Source organism: Nyctereutes procyonoides, unplaced genomic scaffold, assembly GCF_905146905.1.
Source record: "Nyctereutes procyonoides isolate TBG_1078 unplaced genomic scaffold, NYPRO_anot_genome, whole genome shotgun sequence".
In the NCBI taxonomy this organism is placed as follows: Eukaryota; Metazoa; Chordata; class Mammalia; order Carnivora; family Canidae; genus Nyctereutes; species Nyctereutes procyonoides.
In genome coordinates, this window is record NW_026575051.1 from 62,577,025 (window position 1) to 62,604,627 (window position 27,603).

Genomic DNA, 27,603 nt, shown 5'->3' on the forward strand with positions numbered 1-27,603 from the left:
GTAAAGTATTATAATTTTTCCTGTGAGCACAACATATCAATACTAACAAGGAGAAGCATTAAAAGAGATAAGAATTAACAAAAATAGGGAGAAGCACATTGAAAAGTTTAGCTGGGTCCCCAGGATAACAGAAGCTATTTTAAGAGAAATGAATTCAGAGCAGATGAATATTTTACGTGCAGTCCCTTTGGAGAGTTGGGCCTGAGGTTTGTCCCCTGTCTGAGCTCCTTCGGACTACCTGTCCCCTCCAGTCTCTGCAAAAGTGGCTTAATTGTATGTCACCACCATCAGGTGCGAGCTGGTCTGTAGGTTTTCATCATCTGCAGGTGGACATCAAGAAGGAAATGGCTATCATCATTTTCCCCTCAAGGCTGCCTTCCCTATATAAGAGCCATTTTATAGCTGTGGGAATTCCATTTATCAGGTGGAGGAGGTGGTTGAGCTCTGTTCAAATCACGTTTTGTTCTGTTGGCCTGTCATGGAAGGTGTCTGAGCATAAAATACCACCCCCAGTGCTTCATTCTTCAGGGAGGGCCCTGGGGGCTGGCCCAGCCATGTGAGGTCCTACAGTGTCATAGGCAGCTGTGACAAGTGGTGAGGGGAAGAAGCTGAAGGAGAATTTTCTCATGACAGGATGAAGGAGGAGGCTGGGGGAGCTTCAAAGTCATTGGGGACATCTTTTTCCCTAGTAAACAGCAAGGAAATATGAATGTAGTGTCTAACACCCAAGATCCAGGGGTGTGGCAACCAGCAGGAAGCTGGTAAAGGTGATGTTGGAACTGTGGACATGGCCCCAAAGTGGAATGAGAACAAGGCCCAGGAGTAGAGGAAAACCATTATTGGAAAATTATTTTTCAGAGTTATAAGGTAGAACAAAGGGCACCTGGGCAGCCCAGTTGGTTAAACATCTGCCTTTGGCTCAGATCGTGATCCCAGATCCTGGGATCAAGCCCTGCATCGGGCTCCCTGCTCAGAGGGGAGTCATGCGCACATGCTTGCGCATTCTCAAATAAATATCTTTAAAAAATTTAAAAAAGAAAGGGAAACCTGCCCCAAAATTAGCTCAGCAAGACGTCCAGGGCTCTCAGCACCTGACTGTAGGTTTAGGTGACATAGCTTATTGAGCCACAGAATTGATTCCTCTCGTGGCAGAAGATGCCCCTAAGATGCCCCTTCCATTTGGATCTGGTCTTGTGGCTGATCAGGACAAGTGTGTCGAGTGGCAAAGACCAGCTAATAAAGGCCAAGAGATGTGCTCTCAAACTCCCATCCCCATGTCTAGGACAGGTGACAGAAGAAAATGTAGGTTTCTTCAAGGATGGGAAGACCGGTCCCCCTCTTGCCCACCACAGAATAGATCCAGGGGAGATTTTCTGCCTCCTTCACGTGACTCCTTGTATTATTACACCTTATGAAACTAGAAGTGAATGTGCAAATGAGGGCAATGAAAAGTTGCAATCTATGGATCCCTACAGTGACATTCTGAAGGCTTCTCAAGTTGCCGCATCCAGTCAAAACCGTCTTGCTGTCTCTTGGGGCCGAAAGACAGCCAAGGTGACAGAGCTCTGAAATTACATGGAACTGACCCAAGACCATCCCCTTGGTCAACCAGAGCAGCTCCCACAACCTGGGGGTAAATGAACCAACCCCCTCCTTCAGGCATGGAGTCAGAGCAAATCAGCTATAGGTAAGAGGAACGAAATCAAGATAACGCGTATTTTCTAAGTAAGAAATTTATTTGATCAAATGACAATCTATGAAGATATTTTAAACTATAAGGCTCTGCGGACAAAATGTAAATTGATTATAAAGTAAATGTTACCAACGTCAACGGCACCTAAAAACAGAAAGAATGGGTTTCCTACAAATGTGTCTGTATAAAGCATTCATAAAATCCCCGTGTACTTTAAAACTAGGTTGCAAATATAACAGAATAACCTATAAATAGAACTTAAAAGCAGATTTCTTAAATGACACAATATATTGTTACACACAAGGTATGTGGGCTCCTGTGAGAATCAAAGAATGGCTGTCGGTGAGAAAACGTGTCATCCCTGGAGCCAGACTGAAGCGGTGACTACACTGCAGCCTTGAGTTCCCTACACAGTGTCCTGTCCCTTGAATTGAACTTGAATTGAATAGGTGGGAATTTCTAATCACTCTAGTTGGAAAAAATTAGAAAAAGAGGTTGGGAAACCAGGCTTGTAAAACAAGGGTGGGGGAATGGAGGCATGGCAAGGTCAGAGGTTTCTGACAAAGCAGCTTCTAGAAACATCCAAAGAAATGGACAAAAGAAATAAACAACTGGGAGTCCTCAGAGCTGCTCCCTGGGGTCTGCAGGGAGGAGGGCCCTGAGCAGCGCTCGGGCATGCACACGCTGACCCGCACGCCCAAGGGCTTGCTGGGCGCCACCTCACCCTGAGTCATTACCTGGCTGCACCAACTTTCCCCAAAGATTTTTTTCCCAACATCCGAGAGGCTCTACCTTTGGGACTATGATAGGACCTGGGAGGCAGGAATCGGCAGTTCCCAATTAGAAAATCAGAATAGCTTCAGATATGCGGAAGGAGAACCAGATACGAAGAAGGGGGTGTCTCCCAGTGCGCACACTATTGGCAGCAAAACACAAAAGGTGCCCAATGATGAAGGGGCAAGTGAGCCACAGGGACAAGTGGAAACAATCCCGGAAAGCAAAGGATGGTCACTGGCAATTATGTAGCACCCATTATTACTGAATCAAGATATATAAACATCACTGAGTTTCTATATAGTATCTGTGCTGTCATTTTATAAATATAAACATGAGGGCTTTCAAAACACTACAAATGACACATACATTCTGGTATAAATGTTACACTCCTGATTCACACAACAGACTTGATGTTACATTTAAACAGTAGATTTGGGGTTAGATATAGAATAATTTTTGCAGATCATTTTCTGAACCTTGGTCACAAAGCTAAAGGGACACCAAAAAACACAGGAAGCATCTTATTGGTGGCTTTGGCAACAAACGTGTTTTTTTGTCTATGGATTTATGCCTTACACAAAGATGCGCTTGTTCACTTGTATAAATGAACCCCAAGCCATCCACAGGAGATCTTACACCAAGAACTCTTCTCTGTTTCCTTATCTGCTCTTTTGCTATCAAGTCTATGTGGGAGGGCTGCTCCGCGGCTTGTTTCTCCTTTTCTCGAGTCTCATTGTCTTTCTTAGAGGTGTGTATTCAAAAAATGGTTTCATGTTTCCCATTCAGGCTAAGTGGCTCTTTTAAGATTCCTAAGCTCGAGATTACGATCTTTGTTATGAACAACACTGATGGGTGTGCACACGCACACATGGGTTTTAATAAAAACACTAAATGAATTCCTGTCATGTAGTTTTAGCGGTGTGTCTTTACACACGCTTGGTCCCAGCGCTACAGAAAATAACCTCTAAACACCTGCAGGTTGACAGTTAAGAGATGACCCCCCCCCTTCCACTGTCTCAGCCTGACAAAGTCAGACACATCTGGAGATGGGTCAGGCTAGGGAAATCCCAAGCTTTTGAGGATCCACAGAACATTAAAAACGTGGCCTCAGCAGAATCTAAAATGACTTTCCATTCGGGGAAGAGTGGAATATCTAATTACTCTGTAGAGTGATTTTGCAAATTAGTCTTATGCTTGTGTACACTAAATGGTCTACACGACCTTTCTCGGGCTGTTAGAGGGAAGCCACACTAGCGCCGTTACGTTACAGTCACCCACACATGTGGTCTCAGGCACAAGGGAGGGCTGGTTCAACCCAATGAATCTTTACAATCCTAGAGCCAAGGCTAAGCCATTCACCTGTGCTTCATTTCCCCAAAATATATTTATAATTCAGGAAACTGAAGAAACCACACTACTAGTGAAGTGAAATCAGCCTTTCCACTGTGATGTTAATACGGCAACATGTGATAAGGATGTTAGGAGCTGGATTCCCAACCTGTGGAAATTCTCTTAGTGAATGACCCGAGCATGTAAATTTAACTCAAGTGAAATTACTAAACTAATTGGCCAAAAAAAAAAAAAAATGGGTTTAGGAAAGTGAGGTGACCCTAGAGTAGCTTGTCTACTTTCTCTGACAGAAATCACCTCTTGGCAAGATAGGCTGCCTTTGGCTCAGCTTACCTGAAAGTAATTTCATTCGGAACTTTTCTTAGCTATTTAATATATATAATAGGGGACTGACTCAAGTTGGGTCTAACGAATGAAAATCAACACAATGTATGTATGATGTCACGTAGTCGATCTACGGGCTTCACCCAATTGAGTGGCACAGTCACAATGACCAGTATGATGATTTCGGCAAACATCTCATTTCCCACCAGCCAAATACCACCGTTTCCTGAAACACGATTCTGGCAGAAAAGAGAGATTTACAGTCAAAGCCCTCACACCAACATCTAAGGTGGGTGCCCTTGGCACAGCTTCTGGAAATTGCCCGCAAAGCTGTGTCCACATTCGCAAACCTGGCACTGGGTATCCGGCACACATTTCAAAGAGACAGCTCTGGCTCTGGAGGAACAGTCTGAAACCTCAGAATACCGATCACAGAACGAAAATGCTCTTTCAATCACCTCATTCTGTGACATTTGCTTGGGCACGTGACTCCCTACCCCAAAGTGTCGCCCACACCGGCGTGTGTGGGACAAGATGGCTCCAAATCACAGGTAAGTTGAGTTTTCCTGAAGGTGAAGCTGAGCTCAGGACTGCTTCCATCTGTTATCTTTCCAGCTTTGGTTTCAGGCCCGATTACACACAGCATAATATGCGGGTAATGTGAGCAAAGTCTGAGAGTTTTGCCCATTTTCAAGCCATCTACACAATGCCCAGATACGTAAGGTGATCTAGCGGAGCAGTGTGTCTGGCCTGGGAGAAAAAAAATAAACGCTGGTCAAATCACATCTTTCTTTAAAAATTTCCAGCTAACAATTCAAGGCCTGAGACTCCCTGCTTCTTAATGATACCTCAACCTCAATTTCAAACTTCTACTGTTGGTTACAACTATCAAATGGACGACCCCATTGCCACGGTGGAGAGGAACTGTGAGGAAAATGAACCACAACTCAGAAAAAAATCAGTGAAAAGGCATTTTTGCATTGACAGGGTGCTAAGCGAAAACAATAATACACCTAGAAAACACTGTGAAGATACGTGAAGATACTGTGAAGATATTCCCAAAAATAGAACTAGGTTTAGTCAGGAGGCTCGGGAAAACAATTGCATAAAAAGCTCATCAATAAAAAAGGGGAGCTGAAATAACCTTCCCAATTTTTCCAGCCTTCCTCGCTCTCCTGCCCTCAGACTACCAGGGCGAGAGCCGAGTAATCACTAAGCCACGACAAAGTGCTGGTATTTTTCAGGATCTCTTCAAGACAAATTTCCGTCTCGGTCACTTGACCTCAGTGTCTCTGATCAAGGCAACTGATGGACTTTCAATGCATTTGGAGACACGGGCTCAAAGACCTCGTCGTCATCTTCCACCCCTTCTTCTATTGGCTTCATCTTGGCAGAGCCCCGCTGGTGTGGGGATGGCACATCTGTTGAAGACACAGAAAGGAAAACCACTTAAATTCTAGCCCGCCCTGATGTTGGTATCATGTAGCAATTACACACTCCAACTGGAAAGTAAAACTCTCTGGGAATCTATCACTAGTACGAGGAATGCAATTTCCCTAAATATTGCATTTTCAACTCTGCGTTTCAATAACACAGCGAAGTCAGGAAATGATTCTCAGGTGTGAGAACAGACGTAGAATGGATTCCACTGCATGTGTGTGGATGATATAAGCTTCTCCGACACATGCAGTTTCCAGGGGGTTGCCCTAAAGTCTGATTAGGACTCGGAATGCATGTTCCTACATTAATATCGTACACGGCGACTTGAGTTCCTCAAAAGCTGATTTACCTCCTCATTTCCCTGAAGAATAGTTCCATCCTAAAGCTATGGAAGCTGACATCACCTGTAGCACTGCCTTAAACAGCAGTTCTTGCCACCACCTGTCCAGCCACTTCCTGGGCTGTTATGGGAAAAGGAGCGGTGGGAGGAGAGATGGGGGGAGGGGAGGAGTCCAGGCACACAGGGAGGAAAACCCAGGTGAAGAAAATACAATCCTGGGGACACCTGGGTGGCTCAGTGGTTGAGCGTCTGCTTTTGCCTCAGTCGTGATCCTGGGGTCTTGGGATCGAGTCCCACATTGGGCTCCCTGCATGGAGCCTGCTTCTCCCTCTGCCTGTATCTCTGCCTCTCTCTCTCTCTCTCATGAATAAATAAATAAAATATTAAAAAAAGAGAAAGAAATACAATCCCAAGTAGCAGAGGGGGCAGGGACATCCTTAAAGCCTTTTACATCCAAGGAGCCAAGTAATAAATGACTCAGTCAGTCCCTCATTTGTCCCGCATTCGCCAAGTGCTTATTGAGCATCTACCACATAAGCGACACCGTGATTGATACAGAAAAAAATATGGTTTAAAAGAGTAGAAGTTATTATAAACAGGTGCACAGACTTCTCAAGGTGCTTGATGAGCAGCTCCGTGGCCGGCATAAACTCCCCTCCACAAAGTCCCCACATTCAATGTCAGGATTCATTCTGTCCTGGTCTCCGTCTGTCTGCCCACGGCTGTGCGGGGCTGGCGCTGCGCTAACACGGAATCCGCAAATACTGAACTCAGGCCGGGCCTAAGGTTATTTTTTTTTTTAAGATTTTATTTATTTATTCATGAGAGACAGAGAGAGGGGCAGAGTCACAGGCAGAGGGAGAAGCAGGCTTCATGCAGGGAGCCTGATGCGGGACTCGATCCCGGGACTCCAGGATCATGCCCTGGGCCAAAGGCAGGCACCAAACCACCGAGCCACCCAGGGATCCCCAGGGCCTAAGGTTATTGATAAGGAAGAATGATGGGTGAACCCTGACTCTTCAAATACTTGGTATAGAGCAAAGGAGGGTAGAGGGACCCTCCTAAGCCGGGAAGCCAACCTGCTACGAGAGGTTGACCAAGATCAGCCATTAATTCCCTGGAAGAGTCAGCAGCGGGCAGCAGATGCAGTGGGCAAGTGGGAGAGGCCCCCAGGTCCAAAACCCTGCTCTGCAGTTTCCTAGCTGTGATCTACACTCCCTTACTGAGCCTCTCTAGGCCTCAGTTTCCTCATCCAGGCACCTGGGTGGCTCAGTGGGTTAAGCACCTGCCTTCAGCTCAGGTTGTGATTCCAGGATCCTGGATCCAGCCCCACATGTGCTTCTCCCTTTCTTCCCCACTTGTGCTCTCTATCCTCTGTCCTGCCCTCTCTCAAATAAATAAATTTAAAAAGGGGGGGGGGAGATATTCCCAGGGCCTGCCTAGCAGTATTGTTGAGTAATAAAATAATCATGTCATGTACTCAGCAGGGCACTGGGCACATAGAAAATGCCACTAAATGCCTATGATGAAATGCATGGCTCCACTCATGGACTGGGGAGATGCTGCTCCCAAAAGCCACATCTTCCAACCTAAAAAAAGGGATATTATTAGACTGGCCTGGACTTTGGTATTGTTCATGTGTTCGCTGTACATACATGGAAACTGTTCACCTTCAAGCACTTACAGTCAATTTAAACACTGAGTTTCTTAAAAGACAACTATTGACATCAAACCATAAGCCCCTATTAAAATGATCCAGGAACACCATCCTGTCATGGGGCACACAGCACATCAGAATCGCCTGCGCAAGTCTTCTCTGTGTGACAGATACCAGCACAACCACCAAACACAGCTTCCAATTTGCTCAAGTGCCAAGGAATGCTCTGTGTGATCTTAGGCGAGGTACTTCACTTCTCCATGCCTCCACTTCCCTCTCTGTCAAACAGGAATAGTTCTATGACCCACTTCGTATGGTCTTCAAGAGGCCTGAGTGGCTTAATATCGGTATCGTCCTTACATCAGTGCCTGGGATGTAATAATCGTTTTGTCAGTTTGTAAGGTAATAAAATGAGTTATTCATATGGCCTTTGGAGGGTGATGGCCTAATTAGAAATTTTGTTAAAATTCATTATCCCCTGTAGGAATGGCAAATAAAAACAAGCGGGACTTGTACTTGAGTAGGAGTTGGGGCTTCTCAATCTAAACTGCCCCCAAGTGCAGCAAAATTGGCTTAAAAAAATAGCTATGGCTTCCATCATATATCTATCTTCAAGTTAGGACTGAGCCTCATGAAACATTAACTTAGGCTGAGTATTTGCAATCAAGTAAAAACTCCCAGAACAAACAACAAGACAGCACGTCTAAGAGCATCAAACCCAATCAATAATGTAGAGCATTCAGACGTCATTGTAGAAGGACACACATAGAAGAAACACCCAGTTTATTTTGACTGGGGGACTGGGACTAATTGCTCAGGTTTTTAGCCCATCTATCAAAGCAGGAGTGACATTCCATAGCATTCTGCGGCTGCTGGCTAGATTGGGGCCAACATGTTCTCTGCCCTCTCAGCCCCATCACCAGTCCGTGCATTTTCCCACTGAGAGAGAAGGAAGAGGCAACCCAATCCAACTGGAAATGACCTGGTGAAAACCTAAGAACTTTCAACTTCCCTGAATTTATTCAGTCCCCACTACGTTTGCCGGGGCCAAGGAAGAGCTGTGGTGCTTACCATATAGCATGAAAAACACAGTAATGCAGGAATCACCCACAGTCCTGGGGTGACATCCAGGGGTCTCCAAGTCAGGCCCCCTTCCCCTTCCAGTCCAAGCTCTGGCAAACTCGCTGCTCCCCAAATCTAACTCATCCCTTCCCTCTCTGTTCGCCCCACCTGGAGTGGCCTCTCCATTTCCATCCCTGCCCATCAAATTCCCATCCATTCCTCAAGGTTGAGATCAAACCCCACCTCTTCATCGGAGTCTTCCCTAATTCCTTATGTGGGGAGATTCTATTCCCTACAGCCCTAGAGCCCTTCCACATTCCGTATTTCATTGCGATCACAAGTATATGCCTCTGTCCCATACTGGAAAACAAATATCATTTTTTAAAAAGATTTTACTTATTTATTCATGAGTGACACACACAGAGAGAGAGAGAGGCAGAGACACAGGCAGAGGAAGAAGCAGGCTCCATGAAGGGAGCCCGATGCGGGACTCAATCCCAGGATCCTGAGATCATGACCTGAGCCAATGGCAGACAGTCAACCACTGAGTCACCCAGATGTCCCTATTTTTCTACTTTATACTCAGAAGCTAAAGCAAAGACAACCTGGACAGCCTGTAAATAAAGCAGAATGGGGGAGACTGGGTGACCCACTTCGGCAAGATATTCTTGCAGGACAAACTGGTGGCCCTAACAGCCCAGCAAGATGGAATATTCCTACTCATGTTCTTTTCACAGGATCCTAGATCCACTCTCATTTCAGGCTTTGGGGCTGGGGTAGGGCCCTCAGGCCCCTCCAGTGCGGGTTCCCATGGTGGCACCTTGTTGCCCTGTCTCTACCGCTGACGCACTGGAAGACCACAGGGAACCACAGGGAACCACTGGAAGCCTCGTGGTGCCAGCTGGCTGCCTGACCCCCCCCACAGGACTCAGAGTCACAGAGAGCACCCACTCTTTGTCCCAACCTCAGTTGGCCTGGGCCTCCTGGCCCACTGAAGGCCAAGTGTGATGTTCACCTGGTCCACCTGCAGATCTGTCACTGTCACAGCCAGAAGAAAGTCAGGGAGCCGGGCGCTCACCTGCTCTACACCTGATGCTCTCTAACCTCGGGGAGAGCCGCTGGTTCGGTGGAAAGACTCAGTCACCATCACTATGCTGCTAGAAACAATTTCTTTGCCTACTAATAAATCTAAGCCAAATTTGGAGTGTGAACAACAAAACTCCCAAAAACTATAAAGAGAGAGAGAGAGAGAGAGAGAGAGAGAGAGAGAATACTCTGCTTCAAGGGAACTATCTTACGTTTTACAAGTTGAACATTAATAGATATTTTCTACAAGTTTGCCTGGTTGTTTCATTAATTTTATGCACTGATGCATCATCAGAAATTTGCCCAGGAGGCCCAAATTCACCTCGATGTAAGAGCAGGAGGAGAGGAGGGAGGAAGAAATTGAGCTTATCTTTAGCTTAAGTGCTTTTTCAAATTACTTTTGTCCCTCAAGGACATTACTATGAGGTACATGACCTCTGTATAATGCTTTACTTTTCATTTATTCCACATTCTAAGTAGGCAAATAATTCCATACCCATAAATTTTCCAGAAAGCTGATTTCTATCCTTCTATTAGAACCACTTTTACAGTTGGGAAACAGAAGTGGTTAACTATATCCTTCGGTATTCATTATAATGAAAAAGAGCTAATTAGCATTATTTTTTGCTATTAGCTATAATCATCTTCTACTCGGCTCTGGGTGCCAATTAACACAGTTTATCATAAAAGTATGTAAAACAAATAGTCTCAGACTGAACTGCAATCCAGATTTATCAGGTGTGAAATTGTTAAACAGTTATGTAAGAGTTACTGTTGTTTGGGGATGTTTCATATTATACCAAGTGGCAAAAAAAAATCTGTCAAAAAGACTTCTCCATCCCTTCCATGGATACCAAGGCACTGAGAAGGCACAGAATTTCCTCTGAGCTGTACATTGAGTATGATGTTAGCAGTGGGTTTTCCATACATAGTCTTTGTTATATAGAGGGCATCAAGTTCAGCAATGGCTTCATCAAAAGCTGTCTTTGCAAGAGAGCAGGCTTTCTCAGGGGGGGGGGGGTTCAGAATTTCATAATAGAACACAGAGAAGTTAAGGGCCATTCAGTGCGTTCAGCTGAGAGAGAGAATGGCAGCACCAGGCAGCAATCCTAAGGGTAAGAAAGAAAAACTCAAAAATACAAGCTCTGAGCCCATGTAGAAGATGGAGGCTTAGCAGTAAGAGCCTTGAACCCAACAGTGGACCCTTCCCCTCCTGCCAGGTCACTGGGGGTGACAACGCTGTGGATGCCCACTGGAAGATTCGGATCTAGGAAGTAGAGTCCTCAGCAGATCTGCTCAGACAGCAGCTAGTTCTGGATCCTAGCTGAGGAGGAAAGGACTTTGAATTGAGGCCCACTGTGCATCCTGCGGGTTGTTGCCCTGCAAGTGCAAGCAAGTCGGGGACTTCAGTGGAGGACAAGCTTAGCCTGCCCCCCACCAGACCCTTTCCTGGCTTCCTGAGGTCTTGAGTCAAAGAACCACAGGAAGTCTTTTTCCATGCAGACTGAGGAGTTCATACCTAACAGTCAAAATTCTGGTATCCAGAGTAGTGAAAAATTAGGCAAGAGAAATTCCCTTTGACAGAATTCTATCCTTATTAAGCTGATTCTATTTCGGTGTGCTTCTAATTACATGAGGGCCTGAGGGCATCTCTTAGCAAGTCAAAGTAAACATATTTGTTGTTCTTAAATCCAGAGTGAAGGTCACACCTGTTCCAGAAAATGAATAAGAAACCTCGAGTTTGATCTGCAAATAAACAGAATATCCTGATATGACATTTATCAAGTGACTTTTCTCTCTGCTTAAGAAACACATTTTTGATGAAGGGGGAACACTTTTGTAAACTATCCAATATAATGTTATATGATTTTTTTTCCCTTTATTCCATTAACTTTGATGACATTTTCCTCATTCCTTTCAAAGTGTTCTTATTTTTATTATGTTTAACCATCTGGCCAACTGCTTTAGCAAGTAATTAAAAACCTTACAAAGGGTTTAGAATTTTAATTAGATTATACGATTTTTGATGAATGGGGGTAGGGAAGGATTTAATGGCTTCGTTGCTAGAGAGGATTATCATCCTTTTTTCTGCCTTGCGTATGTATAAGATTTTTTTAACTGAAGAGATTGGATGGAAACTTTCTGAAAAATAAAGATCAAGGGTAGGTATAGCTTTTATACTTAATTTCCCTTAGAGAAATTTAACGCCAGCATTGAAGGACTCAACCAAAGAAGTGTACAAATTACAGCAAATAGAGAGGTTGAAGGTGGTTAGTGGTTCCCATGAGGAGGTTTTCTCTTGCCCTACAGATCATTTCCAGATCAATTTCTAACTACTCACATGGGTGGTCAGGACACTGAGCTGCATGGCAACAGGTGTGCGCAGCCAAGGAACAGTGGAAGTCCTTCCTGCCCACAAAGAGAAAGCTGTAACATCATGTGGATGGTGAATAAATTCAGGAGAACAGGGAAGCAGTTATAGGATGGCAGCTGTGCACAGACCCAGAGAACAACTAGTCCAGGAGGAGACAGAAGAATGGAAGTTTCTGTGAGCAAAATCTCTGAGAAAAAGGGGACACAGAATTGATGTACTGAGTAGAGATATAAGAAAAAAAAAAAAAGCAAGGATGAGGAAAAAGAAAGGCAACTAGAAATATCTATAAAGACAAAAAGCAGTATGGAAAGGTATGGTTCAAATATGAAACAACTGCTCAAAGACTTTAAGAAGAAACAAACTGGGGGATTCCTGAGTGGCTCAGTGGTTTAGCACCTGCCTTCAGCCCAGGGCGTGATCCTGGAGTCCTGGGATTGGGTCCCACATCAGGCTCCCTGCATGGAGCCTGCTTCTCCCTCTCTCTCTCTCATGAATAAATAAATAAAAAAAAAATTTTTAAAGAAACAAACTGGATTTCAACTAAAAGAATGAATAAGAGGCTAGAAATATTTTGAAAAAAAGGGAGATAACAGAATATACTTGTTATAAATCTTGATTGTTTAAAAGTTAAGGAAGAGACCCACCACAATGTAACAAGGTAGAAAGGGAAAGAATTAGAAAAATGCTACAGAGAGAAAACAAAATGGAACTGTTAAGTGTATTATTTAATGTTACAAAGGTAAATAATAAGAGAATAAAAACTAGTGATATTACCAAAGTGAGAAGGGGGAAGGGAGTTAAAAGTGAGCTAAGTTAGGTCAGTAGATAAACATTAAGTGGATAAATCCATATACAAGAGGACATTAGCATTTTGGACAAAAAATTGTTCCATTGTGATTGCTCTCATTAAGCAATTAAGTTGGAGGGGGTCAGTTGTTTTCATTGAAAGATTTTTTTTATGCCCTTTATCTGTGTGTATATATTAACTTGTGAATTTTTAAATTTGTTATTAAAAGTCTAAAAATATGTTAATGTATAAAATCCCTTTATTATCATTTTACAGAGAAAATACCGTGAAAGGATAGAGGGCAGCAAACGGATTGGTGATGACAGGAGTTTGGGAGTCAGAGAGCACAGTCCCTACTGGCTGGGGGACCAAGGACCCAGAGAAGATAAATGTCTTATTTCTCAACCCTAAAAGGGGAAAATACCACACCAATCTGATTGAGTGGGTGTGAAGATTAAATGAGAACATGTATGAACGTGGTCAGGATGTGTCAGCTGCGATAGCAGTGGCTGAACATCCCTAAACAAATTTACACTCCCAAATGGATATGGATACCTGTGGGGTAAAAAAGCAAAACAGGAACTTACAACAAATTCATCACTTGTTTCAGAGCGAGCCCAGTGGTTTTGACCTGGTTACATAACCTCCCTAAGCTGCTCCTTATTTCTGTACAAAGTGGGGGCACTGCTTTTTCTCGAGCTGTCTTGATGGGTCTGAGAACTGTTCCCTCAGTATTCCCGGGGCTTGATCACACCTCCTCTCTACTTCTCCATATGATTCATGTAACACTTGTTTATTCATCTACAGCTGTTCATAGGGCAAATGGAAGACAAATTGAGTTGAACAGGTTATTTCATGAAACCAGCCTTGGAACTAAGAATGCTGTATTGGTTTTTGTATCTTTCCAGGTAAATAAATGGGTAAGATAGCCAAGAGAAACTCATTATGTCAGGTACGCTGCTAGCCTTTAGAGAGAAGAATACTAACCAGACGTAAGCTACCTTAAAGCGTATTTGTGCAACTAGGTCATATGAAACCAGTAGGTCGTCCAGAATGTCATCCTGACATTAATAAAAAAACATCTGAAAGACTTTTTTTTCTCAGTAAGACATCTTTCATAAGTAAATATTTCATAGTGTCTTTAAAAATCATAAATTTTAATGATAATTTCTGGAAAAAATACATGGTTTAAACTAACAAAAGCCTTCAAAGATGAGTTCCAATAGAATGCATTGCCTATAATGCTTCAGGATTTAAAAAACAAACTAACTGGGACGCCGGGGTGGCTCAGTGGTTGAGCATCTGCCTTCAGCTCAGGGTGTGATCTCGGGACCCGGGATTGAATCCCACATCAGGCTTCTTGTGGGGAGCCTGCTTCTCCCTCTGCCTATGTCTGTGCCTCTCATAAATAAAATCCTTAAAAAAAAACTAACAATAGGTTATTTAACCCCAATTAACTAAAATAAAGTTCTATGACTTTTAAGGAAACATAATATGTCCTCCTGTTGCCTGTGACGTCTGTGCCTGGCACCGCTTATCAGTGATGGACCTGCCAAGTATAATCAATCTGTACGTATGTGTGTGTGTGGTGTCTGAATTACACATAGGAGCTAAACCTCATAAGGAAATGAAGATGGCAAGGCACCCTGAGGAGCACGTTGGTCCAGGAGCAGAGAGAAGAGAGCTCACATCCATATGAGGGCATGCAATCCTTCCCACATGCCCTGCACGGCTCGTCCGTTCTGGTCCTTCTGTTTCACAATCACACTTCCAAACAAGAAGCAAGTAAATGAAGCAACAGGAAAGTGAAAAAGAGTTAATAGGATTATGGGCTACTGAATAAAGAAGTAGAAAGCAATTTTTCTCAGACTGTCTCATTCCTTTCTTGTCTTTAAAATGATAATTTGATGTGGAATACAGAGGCTGTGTGGCAAAGAGGAGAGATCTTGCTCTGGACTTAGCATCATCTGACATATGTAAATAGAGAGCACATGTAAGACATGGGATCAGCAGCAATTTCTTTTCGTGCCTTCATCAGAATCTATCCACCTGTAGATCTACCTACCGATAAATTGGAAATACAAGAAACATCTTAATCACCACAACGGGGCTGCAATCGGCAAAGTTCCAGACTGTTGGAAGGAAACCCTACTCCTTACTACTCAAAGTGTGGTTCAGGGCCCAGCCACATCAGCAGCGCTGGGGCGCTTGTTAAACATGGGGATGCCAGGCCCCACCCCAGTCTTCTGCATCAGAATCTTAGATAGAATCTCAAGCCATTCATATTCATATTCACTGATTTAAGAATCAATGTTCTATAAGACAAAACAAAACAAAAATGCAGAAACACACACACACAGATGGAAGGGGAACCCAGAGATTCAGAGACTTTTCAACCAAGTGAAATGGGTACATGCTGATCCTGACTTGAAAAAGAATTATGGGAAATGTTGATACAGACTTTAATATTCAAATCTACTCCTATATTTGAGTTGATGACTAGAATGAATAATGTAAAAGTTGCTTCATTAGGAAAATATATAAAATAAATATAATTTTTGTAGAGCAGCATTGCTTGTAATTCTGTAAGTACATATGAGACAAAGTGAAAGCTAACTAAACACTAAATGACCCGAGGACATTACTGGATAATTTAAATGTTCCTATGTAGAGCCCTGCGTAAAATGAATAAGGCAAAAATCTTCATTGAAATGGAAATCAACGGATCTGTGGTAAACCTCTTTGCAGCACTGCTTGGTCATAATGAAGGGATGAGAGGACGGTAGGTTTCTCCAATGAGGTAGGTTGTAGGAGAAAGAAGTGATTTGGGGGTCAGCACTGCCTTCTCACTGAGTCTAGGTGGATTCATCGGCAAAGGGGTAAATAATAATAGTTAATGTGCCTTGCTAGCGGGGTTGTCAGGTCTGTATACAGGAATGGGTGTGAAGGTGACTTGTAGGGACACTTGGGTGGCTCAGCGGTTGAGTGTCTGCCTTCGGCCCAGGGCATGATCCTGGAGACCCGGGATCGAGTCCCACGTCGGGCTCCCTGCATGGAGCCTGCTTCTCCCTCTGCCTGTGTCTCTGCCTCTCTCTCTCTCTCTCTCTCTCTCTCATTCTGGGTCTCTCATAAATAAATAATAAATAAATGCTTAAAAAAAAAGAAAGTGACTTGTAAACTATAAAGCACTAGATAATTGTTAATATGCATTTTTTTGCCTTTTCTTTTTCTTTTTTTTTTTTAAAGATTTTATTTATTTATTCATGAGAGACATAGAGAGAGACAGAGACACAAGCAGGCTCCATGCAGGGAGCCCGACGTCGGACTCGATCCCGGGTCTCCAGGATCACGCCCTGGGCCAAAGGCTGCGCCAAACCCCTGAGCCATCCGGGCTGCCCTTGCCTTTTCTTTTTAAAACAGGGAAGCAATATGGTCAAACAGCATGGATCAGACAGGGTGTCTAGCTTTGTATCCCAACGCCTCACCTTGCGCAACTGGGACAAGTGACTAAACATCCATATTCCTAATTTCTTCATGTGTAAAATGATATAAAACTAAGGTAGATCCATGTTATTGTCACAATACTTGCTTTCCCTCCCCCCACAGGCTTGCTCTCGCTCAGCCGGTGCTGGAGGATTAAAGATCCACGTGCTGACTGACGGTGGTTCTGGCCATGTGACTTCTCCGGTCCAGAGAACTCGAGTGTAAGTGGCATGCACTACTTCTAGGGGAGCTTTCAGAGCCATCGCATGGCTCTGTCATCACTGTCTTCCCTCTGCCCCGAGTGGTAATCATCCAAACAGCAGCTGCTCCTTGGCATTCCAGGCCGAGGAGGCCACGGGCCCGGAGTGGCACCCAGCGTACACATGCACGAGAAAGCAGTCTCATTCACCCTAGTCAGAGGTTGGGAGACTGTTAGTGCTGTGCCATCTAGCAAAAGCTAGTATACCTCTCCATGCGGGATTGTGGTAGAGACTACCTGTGACTCTGTACAGAGAGTTCCTGAAAAATAATACCTATTATTGTCCACAAATGTTTGTTCCCTTCTCTCCTTAGCATTCATGAAGCTGCCACGACTGCTGAGAGTAAGTGCCTCCGTGTTGCCTCTGTGTACACATCAGAAACCCAGAATGATAAGAGCTCACTTGTTTTAGCGACCTCACATTTACTAAGACTGACCACATGCTCGAAAAGTGGTACATTTTGTTATTTCAGCCTAACTGTCGTATGAGATTGGTTCTGTAGCCTATGTTTTACAAGGAATGTAATCTGTAATACGGGAAAGTACATGGCATTGATGGGTCTGGCAAACAAAACAAAACAAAAAAAACCCCAGACTCCAGGAGTTCTGAGCTAAAATCTAGGAAGGAGAAACCAGAACTAACTAGTTTTTGATGCATCACATGCTAGGATGAATTAAGTGCTTCATTATTAGTATTAGAATGGTGGTCAAGTACCAATGTCTTTCATTAAGCTGCAGGAAGTAAAGCCAAGAAACTCAGAACAGGGATTAGTCCAAGGGAGTTAAGGATGAGCATGGCTTTGTTGTGCAGTTCACACACATCCATACTCAAACCCACGCTTATTAGATCCACAACTAATAATTATTAGAGCAAGATTTGAATACAGGTCTGTATGCGCAACACAGGTGATCAATCCACCTGGTGTCTGGTGGCACAAATAGCAGAAACGTTAATCTCGAAAATGTGTTTTAATTCTATTTAAACAACATACTCTAAATAAACTTTTTTTTCCCTAAAATCTTATTTTACTCCCAAAAGATTTAGATGATAAGCAAAAACTTATTATTATTTAATTCCCTTTCTGCTGACCTTTTTTAGTACATAATCACCATACATGTGATTAAGCTGTGTCCACTTGAAAATGCTTATTAACCACCAAACTGTTTCCACAAGGCAGATCATGTATTTGATATGCTAGTGGATTGCAGAGTTTGGACAGCCTCAATCAGTACTTCCAAAAGTCACATTAGAATAAGATACAACCAGGGGCACCTGGGTGGCTCAGTGGTTGAGCGTTTGCCTTGGCTTGGGCTGTGATCCCAGGGTCCTGGGATCGAGTCCTGCATCGGGCTCCTGCAGGGGTCCTGCTCTCCCTCTGCCTCTGTCTCTGTGTCTCTCATGAATAAATAAATAAAATCTTAAAAAAAAAAAAAAGAATGAGATTAAACCATCTCCCGTTTCTCATTTGTGTTACTCCTGAAATCTCCTTTGGGTCCACAACACATTTCTATGCCTAGACTTGGCTTTGGAAGTTTACTTCGATTACGTGGCTTTGCCAATTCATGCCTCTCTAGACTATGCGACACTTAACATCCTTAAATCCAATTTATCTAAAGCATCCAAAGTTACAAGATCGTTTACATAAACATTTAGGATTGTTGAATGTGTACCTGTATTTCCTTTGAAGTTACTTTGGATTAACACATAATTGGAAACATTAACAGTTTTTAATTTTATACAATGGGAGAATTTGACTTTTTGCTACTTCAAATGAATGTGTGTGTGTTTTTTTTTTTTTTAAGATTTTATTTACTTATTCATGAGAGACACACAGGGAGAGGCGGAGACACAGGCAGAGGGAGAAGCAGGCTCCATGCAGGGAGCCCGATGTGGGACTCGATCCCAGATCCCGGGATCACGCCCTGAGCTGAAGGCAGACACCCAACCACTGAGCCACCCAAGTGTCTCACAAATGAATTTGTTAAAAGTTCTTCTCATATTATCATTTTTAGAATAATTCTTAAAATAATTTAGTTTCTCTTATTTTACTTACTAATCTTCAACATCTGTGTCTGAAAATGTTACTTAAAAGTGGTTAGAAAATGATCTAACTTATAGGACAATCTTGGAAAACCTGCCTTTTGGTGAGTGGGTGTGTGAATGAGATAACTCACAGGGGTGTTGGGTGGTCTCCTTCATCTTCAGGAACATTCCATTACCCAATCACCTGTTAACTCTTGGTGCTCACACAGTCAGTGGTAAAACACCCAACAGTTGCTTCCTATCATTGTTTTTTTTTTTTTTAACAAAAATTTATTTACCAATTTTATTTCCAATAGATATTTAGATTTGTCCCAGAATTTTACAGTTGTAGAAAAATGCTGGAATGAACAGCACTTAATGTGGTATCATTTGCTGTAGAGCATATATACAAGGTAAATCTTTAGCAGTGAAATTTGTGTCAAAAGGCATGTACATTAAATTTTAATAGGCATGTAATATTTCAATGGGGGTTGTACATCTATCACCTCCAGATAGCAACATTCACGAACTCCTGCTTCCTAACTTCTTTACCACTGGTGTGTTCTCAATCCTTTTGATTTTTGCCAATAAAATCTTCACCAATAAAAGGGGTTATCTGGTGTCATTTATTTACTCATTTATTTAAACACATTCCTGGGTCTAGGCTTTCACTTGAACTAAAATCATGAAAACAAAAGAGACGAATATCTAGCAAACCATACGGACTCTTTCACATTATCCCAGTGAACCAGTATTTAAGAAGAGTACATGGTAACACAAGTGAACAATTTCTAAAATAGGAACAAGTGTTCTAATGCTTGATTTAAGCTGATGGGCAACATGGAAAAGGAAAGCAAGATAAACTTAGTATTTTTATTGATACCATTTAGGTTGCCAAATTGTTACTTGCAAAGCTATTTTTCTGATCAAAGTTGTCATTTGTCTATTTCCAATGACATCCAGTGGCATCCTGGCGTATTACCAGTTTGGGACAACTTACGGAGAGAGGACATGCTGGAGGTGCCCCGAAGAAACTGGTGTAAGCCGTCTTCACTGTCACTGGAGCTGGCTATACTGTTCCTCATTTCCAGCATGGAGATCTGTGTGCACAGGCTGAGCTGGTGTTCCAACTTTTTGGCCTTCTACAAAGCAAAGTTTTAAGATGTCTGAGATCTCTAAGACTTGGATCACATATTCCTTGTAAACAGCATTTCTTTTTTTCCTTGAAACAAAAAACTACCAGTACATAGTAGGTGGCCAATAAATGTTAGCTATAACTTTCATTATAAGCTATTACTACACATACATTACAAAAATTTTATATGATCAGCTTATTTATTAATCTGAAAAATAATAAGCACCAACCTAATTTGATAAAGGGCCTACACAAGATGACTTTAAGAGAGCACCCACCCAGGACACCTGGGTGGCTCAGTGGTTGAGCGTCTGCCTTTGGCTCAGGTGGTGATCCCAGGGTCCTCGGATTGAGTCCTTCATCGGCTCCCCACAGGGAGCCTGCTTCTCCCTCTGCCTGTGTCTCTCATGAATAAATAAATGAATACAAATCTTTAAAAAAAGAGAGAGAGAGCACACACCCATATGCATAGTTCCTGGAGAATTACTTATCACAGAAACAATGTTCTGCAATTTCTCTTCAGTCCTGATTTTAATCTTCTTCTAAGAAAATGTGGGGGAAATGGAGATCAAATTGCAAACCGTAGAAGATCCAATACAGCTCCGCAATTCCTCGCTGAGTTGCGCAGGCTCCCTCCTATCCATCTCTTATCACTTATGAACTTTCTGGAATGGGGCTTGACCAGGAGAATGTACCAAACTGGAAGATAGCAGCATTGAAAGGCCCACTTCCTGCTCACTAGAGTTTGTCAGTGCTCCTCAGTTGCTACCTCCCTGCTTCTCTGCCTTCTGGCCTATGCTACCCCCGTCCCTCCCTCTGACTCACTTTCCTTAGATTGATTAAAAGGCTCTTTAGGAGAGACCACAAATGGAGGTCCCTGGCATTTAGAGTCATCTCACCAGGTAACGACACATATAATAAGTACAAAATATTTCCATGCTCTTAAAAAAGGATTCCCATGAAGGGTCTCTAAATTACAAGCATCCCCACTTCACTTAACATGAGTAATTAATGAAAATTCAGAAAAATATGTATTGCATAAAGTGAGGTATACCTCATTATACATATTTGCTCAACAAAATAAACACACTCAGAAAAACACTTACTTTATCATTTAAGGTGGGATCATTCAATGAGTAGAGTTTATTTGTAATGTCTTTTCCTATAAGATACCTAAATATTTCATACAGAAATGGTTCTGATTCCAGAAAGTAAGTTAATCTTTCTCTTGACCAGCATAAAAATCTGCAGTTATCATCTGCAATGATGGTTACCTGCCCAAGAAACAAACATAGAAAGAAAGAAGTGCATCTGTGTATATGAATTATGACTGTAATTATTTTGGGGAAAGGAAGAGTAGAATAATTCAGTGGATATTATTATAGCAATGATTTGTCATATTAGTAAAATTAAAGATCTAGAACACAAGCTTCAATAGCGATTACAAAATCATATTTAAAATCATGTTTAAAAACAAGAAATCTGTAGACTAAAAGCAAATTCCCCACGTTTTGCTGTTGTTCTGTTTTCCGAGGTCTGGTGCTATAGAGTGTACTAGACCAATGTTCCGATCAGACATATAATTTGTGGTGAAATATTTCTTTATGCCTTGTGATTACAAAAGAGGTTTAAGAATATGGCTTCAAGCAAAAGAATTGGGGTAAGATCCCTGAGGCAAGTTCTAGATGAAAGCCCTGCCTAGCCAACCTTGCAAACAAACACACACTGGAGAATGAGAAGATGGACTCAAGTGAACTGGTTTTAGAGTCCAGGCTGTTACTGAGGAATATGGCTAGTGAGGGTCCTTCTCTGGGTCCTTTTGTCATAGGTATTTCTTGAGTATGATCTTTCAGGACAAGCTCCAGGGCGTGGGGGTTCACAGAGATCCCCCAGTTAGCTCAGAATTGGGACACCATACCTCCCTTGAGCACTGCTCCACAGGAAAAGTGGAAAACACTAATTGCACCCCACAGAGCTCAAGATTCTCCAAAGAAATACTTTCTCCAGAGTGAGGGGTTATGTCCCCACAACAGTGTCAGGAAGTCCTTCCTCCCATGCAGGTCCCCTTTCATCAGTTAGCACTCTTTCTCTGAGCTTCGGATGGCACTCAAATCACTGAATCCACACTCATTTGTGGACATATCTGCCTCCAGCAGGCACTCTGAGGGCAGGGACTATGCATCTTCCTGTCTGAATGCCCAGATTCCAACACAGAGTGGTCTCAGTGTATATGTATCATATGAAGGAATTAACAAATGGACACAAATGCTGTCGAAGGCAAAATCCATTTTTCATATCCTCAACGTTAAACCCAATGCCTGCCAGGTAAATTAATAACGAGTTTTTGAATTAACATGAAATCATATCTGAGCCTCAGAGCAAACATTTCCCAAGGCACTCTTTCCCCTTGGTTTGTCACAAAATTAAACCCGGTTTTGCTGATGAGGGGGTATTTATGTCTACTAGGAGAGACAAATGGAAAACCCAGCTTCTCAACTAATATCAAGAGCTGCGATTTGACCTTTAGCAAATTAGAGGGTTTGGCTACTTTAAAAAGTGGGTCAATATTCCTAGAACAAAAAGTTTGCACTTATATAAGAGTTGGACTATCCCAAACACATTTGGATTCAAGAAATGCATCACCAGCTCTATGAATCCATAAAAAACTAAATTCTCCTCATTCTTTCAACATACATTATGCGCTTACTTTGTGCTAGACACTGTTAAAGGCACTGAAATTACAACGTGGACAAGGAAGACAAGATCTTTGCCCCTGGGAAGCTTACATTCCAGTGAAGGAAGCTGATGATATATAAGGAAATATGACACCGTCAGGTGGCAATAAGTGTTTTGACAAATATAGAACAGCGGCAAGTGGTAGAGAATCTTCAGGGAATGACAGTTACACATAATACCAGTCACTTTATATGTGTACTGTACTTTTAAACATTTAGGTGTTTTTACATCTGTTATAGGTGCTTCAAAATTGCCTTTCAGGTAAGGCAAGTCATATTCTTTCTCATTTTTCAGATGTCAAATGACAAGAACCAAAAAACTTATTCATGAGCACATGTTGATTAGTGGTGGAATGAGTACTTCTGACATCCAGCCCAGACATATTTTTCCCAACCAGGCCAAACCCTACCCAATGTGTCCAATATTCAACCAACATGATCACATTGACAGTAATCTGGCTAAGTGACCACAAGGTCAGCTCAAAGTCCATAAAGAGTCCCTCATACAAAGAATAGCTGAACCCAATGGCTTGAAGCTTACATCCAAGAGGAGGAAGCTGATAATAAACAAAGACATCTGCCCAAAAAAAACAAACAAATTTTTTTTTTTTTTGAGAAAAGAAGTCTAAAGTCAAGCCAGTAGTGAGGAATTCCCAGAAATACTAAGATGTGGGTAAATAAACACAAGGCAACTGAATAATATTCCACAGGAGTAATTAAAGAAAGGTGAGCACTGGTACTCACTGCAGCACAGCCCTGTAGCCAAGCACTGAAGAAAAGGTTAGGAGCTGGAGGTGCCTTCGTTTGGCAAAGAGGTCATCTGTGACTTTGGAAAATTTAAGTCATGTGCAAGGGGGGAAGAGGTTAAAAGAGCAGTTGGAAGCCATCCAGGAGAAGAAAAAGGAATTGTACCTAGATGACGTATAATGCGTTTAACTTCTTTCCAACCATTCCCATAGCCTCGTTTCCACAGAGGTAATGATACTTCTGATACTATCATTCACTTAGCAAATACACTTCTTGTTGATGGTTGACAAATACCTTAAACCTGTTTATTTTAATTAAATTTAGGTTGAATAACAGTATTCAAATAAGAAGCTATGCCTACAGTATGTATGAATAACATGCAAGTCTATAAGTGTAAGCCTTTCATTGGAAGTGGGTCATTAGCATATTGACTGAGGTCATTTTACATGATGGCTAATGCTTCACTTGTGCCAAATAGACATTCGTGTTTAATGATTTTCTGTCACAACAGCCAAGTAAAATGTATTTTAATGAGGAACTTCTATAAAAGCAATATAAGAATTTTTAAAGCTTCTGTAAAATAAATTCGCTTCCTAAAGTCATTAGGCTACCTCCGCAGTGCCATGCTTCAGCTCTGGCGGAGAATTTTACTGAGGAAATAAAAGCAAATGTGACAATGGGAGATAGAAAAGGATTTCTCTCAGGGAGAGGACTGGACTAAGTGTTTGCGATCGGGTTGGCCTTGATTACTTCAAGGCACTAGGCCTCACCCTCACTTTACATTCTACAAGCTCATGGAATGAGAAGACATTACACAAGACCAAGGGTGTCCAACAAGGGAATTGCCTAATGTGTCAGGACTGGAAACAGCAGCTCAACACTCTGACTGGCTGATTGTCCTCAGGGGAGAATTCGTTATTCTCTTCACAGATTATATAACATTTCATACATCAGCAACATGAAAATGTCCTAGGACTGGTCTATCCAACCGATGCTCAGAGTTCTCCTAAGCGCTCAAGTACCGTAGAGTCAAAGCTGGCCGATTACTCGCTTCACTGCTTAAACCAAAAGATTTCCTTAATACTAAGATAAGGTTTGGTTTAAATACAGGAGAAAATTTCAAGTTCATTTATTTCACAAGGGCTGGGATCTCCAAGATGTTCTTTTTTCCCTTAAACTCAATAAAGCTTTGATTTTCAGGCTTCACAGCACAGGATGCGCAAATGACCGGGAAAAGCAAGTGTGGGAGATAAAATACAAAATGGTATGTGTGATAGAGGATGTGAAAATGGTAAAGCTCACTTGACATAAAACTGCCCAAAGAGGAAGAAACCAAACACAAAAGACTAATTCCACCTTTTGTAATAAAGATATTCAAGATTCTACCAAGAATTCTAAGCGGCAGCTTTGGTGTGTAGGTACCAACATGGCTGGAAAGCACCTCTTGGGCACCTGGGAGTTCAGGTTCAGAGTCTGTTTCTCAGCTCTGTCACTGTGCCTGTCATAATTGTCACACATGTCTCCAAACACCATTTGCAACCTGCAGAGGCACTGAGTCCACTTGCCTTCCTTTTCTCCTTTCACACTATTCTAGAATTCTTTAGCACCCCTACCAAAGATGAACTTAAAGAAATAAAAACTTGAAGAAAGTAGCTCCTTGTGAGAACACTTTGAATTGTTCCCAATTAAAGAAAAATGAGGTTAGCAGGTAAAAAGCAGGGGTGTGGAGAAGCCTGACCACTGACACTTGAAATGTCCCTGCTGTGGGCACAGGTAGTGAGATGTTCGAGAACATGGTATGCTTCACTTGGGAACTTAGTCAGAAAGAGGCGCTGTATACTCCTACACAGATGTGCAACAGCTATTTTTACTCCTGAGTATCTGCCAATGGGAACATTTTGTAAACAGTCAAAACACAATCTCTCCCAAGGGTTTATTCTGATGGCGTCTGTTCCAATTGTGTAGGACACAGGTTCTACGATGCTAAAGTAGTTCTTATGCACCGACCAATCAGAAAATGCCACACCACACTCTATGCAGACAAAAGATGGCTGGTGCTGGAAAGGTTGAATCAATATCCTTTCCCAGCTATGGTACCTCGATCTTGGTCCTGATTCTGGAATCTCCCCAGCACTTAACAGGAACATCTTTCAGCTACCAAATCCCAATCCCTAGTCCCCCAAGATTCCCTAGTCCTGCAGGTCATAGTAGGAATTCCTTTTTTGCTAACTTAATTAGAATATAATTTGAAGTCCAGGGGACAAGATAGTACATGGTCATATCCCTGGCCTCTCAGGGAGCACTTGCTTCTAGAAACAAAGGGGGTTCAGTTTCCACACCCTCTCCAAATTCCAGGCTCTTCGGGGTTATAATGAGACTGAATGACTGTGTAATGCTGCTTGCTACTGTACACAGAGAAATGGATGCAACAGATAAATGGGCTTTGGAAGAAGAAATCATAAGGAAGGCAGAGGAAAGAAATAGAGAGAAAATGAGTGGCCCTGGGCTAGTTTGTAGATAGTGGTGATCTATCTACAAGTACCGAAAGTACGGTAAGAACGTAAGTCTCACTGCGCAGCTGACCCTCCCAAACACAAGATGAGAGTGTAAATTCGAGAAGCCACAATACAGCATTAGTATTCCACTTCTGTATCTTAAGCTCAGCCAACGTGGGAGCAGTACTAGACCCAGTTAATGAGCCTACATGAGACCTTGTAGAGAATACACATAATTTTCACAAGTAGTGTGGTTGTTCAGATCTGTTACTCAGGCAGAATGGGAGTGGGGCAGGGCTCCAACCATCGTACATAAACTAAACTAACTAAACTGTACATCTGTATATTTTCCCTTTTATCTCCATATGGCCTCCCAAATTGTATGGTGCCTCAAAATGAGACTCAAAAATAAGATGTGTCATCAAGAAACCCTGACTTTTCTTCCCAGAGGTGAGAATATCCCATCTATTCCATTTCCTACCTATACACATTTACACTCTTGCTCGGGATATTCTCAGGATATTTCCCTACTGCTGTTTAGAGCCTGAAACCAAAGGATATTCTCATACATTTTCTTGGTTGCTTTCCTATCAATCAAGAGGGGAATAAAATAGGAGGGTGGGACACTTACGGAAAGATTCAAAACAAAGTGCCAGACAATGGGCAATTTTTAATTACGAAGAACTTCATCCTTTGCCCTTAAAGTATTCATTAAATATAAAAGAGTAAAGTGACTAGTTTTTTTTTTTTCACAAGAATTAAGAAAAAGATCTCTAGGGCAAAGCCAGTTTCTATTTTGTTTCCCAGTAAAAGTAACTAATTACATGTTTTAGGAGCACTGATTATCCACAACTGATATTTTCCTTTTTTTTTTTCCATAATCAAAGCAAAAGGAAGAAAATAAAAAAGCAGTCATACTCACCACCCAGAAATAACAGTGTAAACACTACGGCCAAAGTAGAATATATTTTTCTAGACCTCTTTTTATGTACGTAGAGGCAATATTTTGTTTGAGATTTATGACAATGGGGTCATGCAATATATACCATATGGTAATCTCTTTTTTCCATAAATCACTTTATCATTATTATCCTTTGGATTTTTGAATGAGACACGAACTAGTTCCAACCTTCTTAAAATCATGCCGAAACATACCTGGAATTTTTCACCTTTGTGCATCTGAGTTGATCTAAATTCAGGAGAATCTATAAAGGCACAGGGGTAAATGTTATGCAGAAAATGTCCTCGATAGGAAACCTTCATTCTGACAACAGAAATTAATGTTAATAAATGAATAATATTTCACAAATAACACGACGATCCTTAACCTTATAAGTTAAAGGTTATGGATTATGGGTTTTGAACTAAAGTTTTAAAGACTCCACAGATGACAAACGTAATTAAAAGCACTTCCTGAAAAGCATAAATATTTACCTCCATAGAAATTTCACCAAGGAAAAAAAGACAGGGTCCATCCAGTATGGAACAGACATGGTTCATTGGTTATCATTGTCATACAGCTAGAGTGACCATAAAATTATTAATTTATTACTCAAAATCAGATAATTTTAAGAAGGAAAGGGTTGGTATTAAGAACTATGTCAGAACTATATATATACATATATATATATATATATATATATATATGACTGATATTCCTAGAAGTTGTATTTTTGTGATACTCAAAAAATAAACAAATCACCTGTGAAACATGCATAAGCTTCTGGAAGTTGAATGCCTAACTTAAACCTGCTTCAATTTTAGCTCATTAACTTTAAAAAAAAGTCAATAAAGATTCAAAATGTTCACAGTTGAAAATTCTAACATCTACAAGAT

At 41.9% G+C, this 27,603-nt stretch overlaps 1 protein-coding gene across 7 annotated transcripts in view; it reads right to left on the minus strand.

The window, feature by feature from the left end:
• Window positions 1-1,717: 1,717 nt before the first annotated feature.
• Window positions 1,718-27,603, minus strand: part of BVES (blood vessel epicardial substance) — a 38,927-nt gene continuing 13,041 nt past the window's right edge. For all 7 annotated transcript variants that reach the window (XM_055330794.1, XM_055330792.1, XM_055330788.1 and 4 more), the window contains 4 exons: window positions 26,923-27,031; window positions 20,897-21,064; window positions 19,656-19,797; window positions 1,718-5,565 (listed from right to left, as the gene is read on the minus strand). In XM_055330794.1, the coding sequence (XP_055186769.1) occupies window positions 5,441-5,565; window positions 19,656-19,797; window positions 20,897-21,064; window positions 26,923-27,031 (544 nt within the window). In that variant the 3' untranslated portion in view covers window positions 1,718-5,440. The remainder of the gene's footprint in view (window positions 5,566-19,655; window positions 19,798-20,896; window positions 21,065-26,922; window positions 27,032-27,603) is intronic.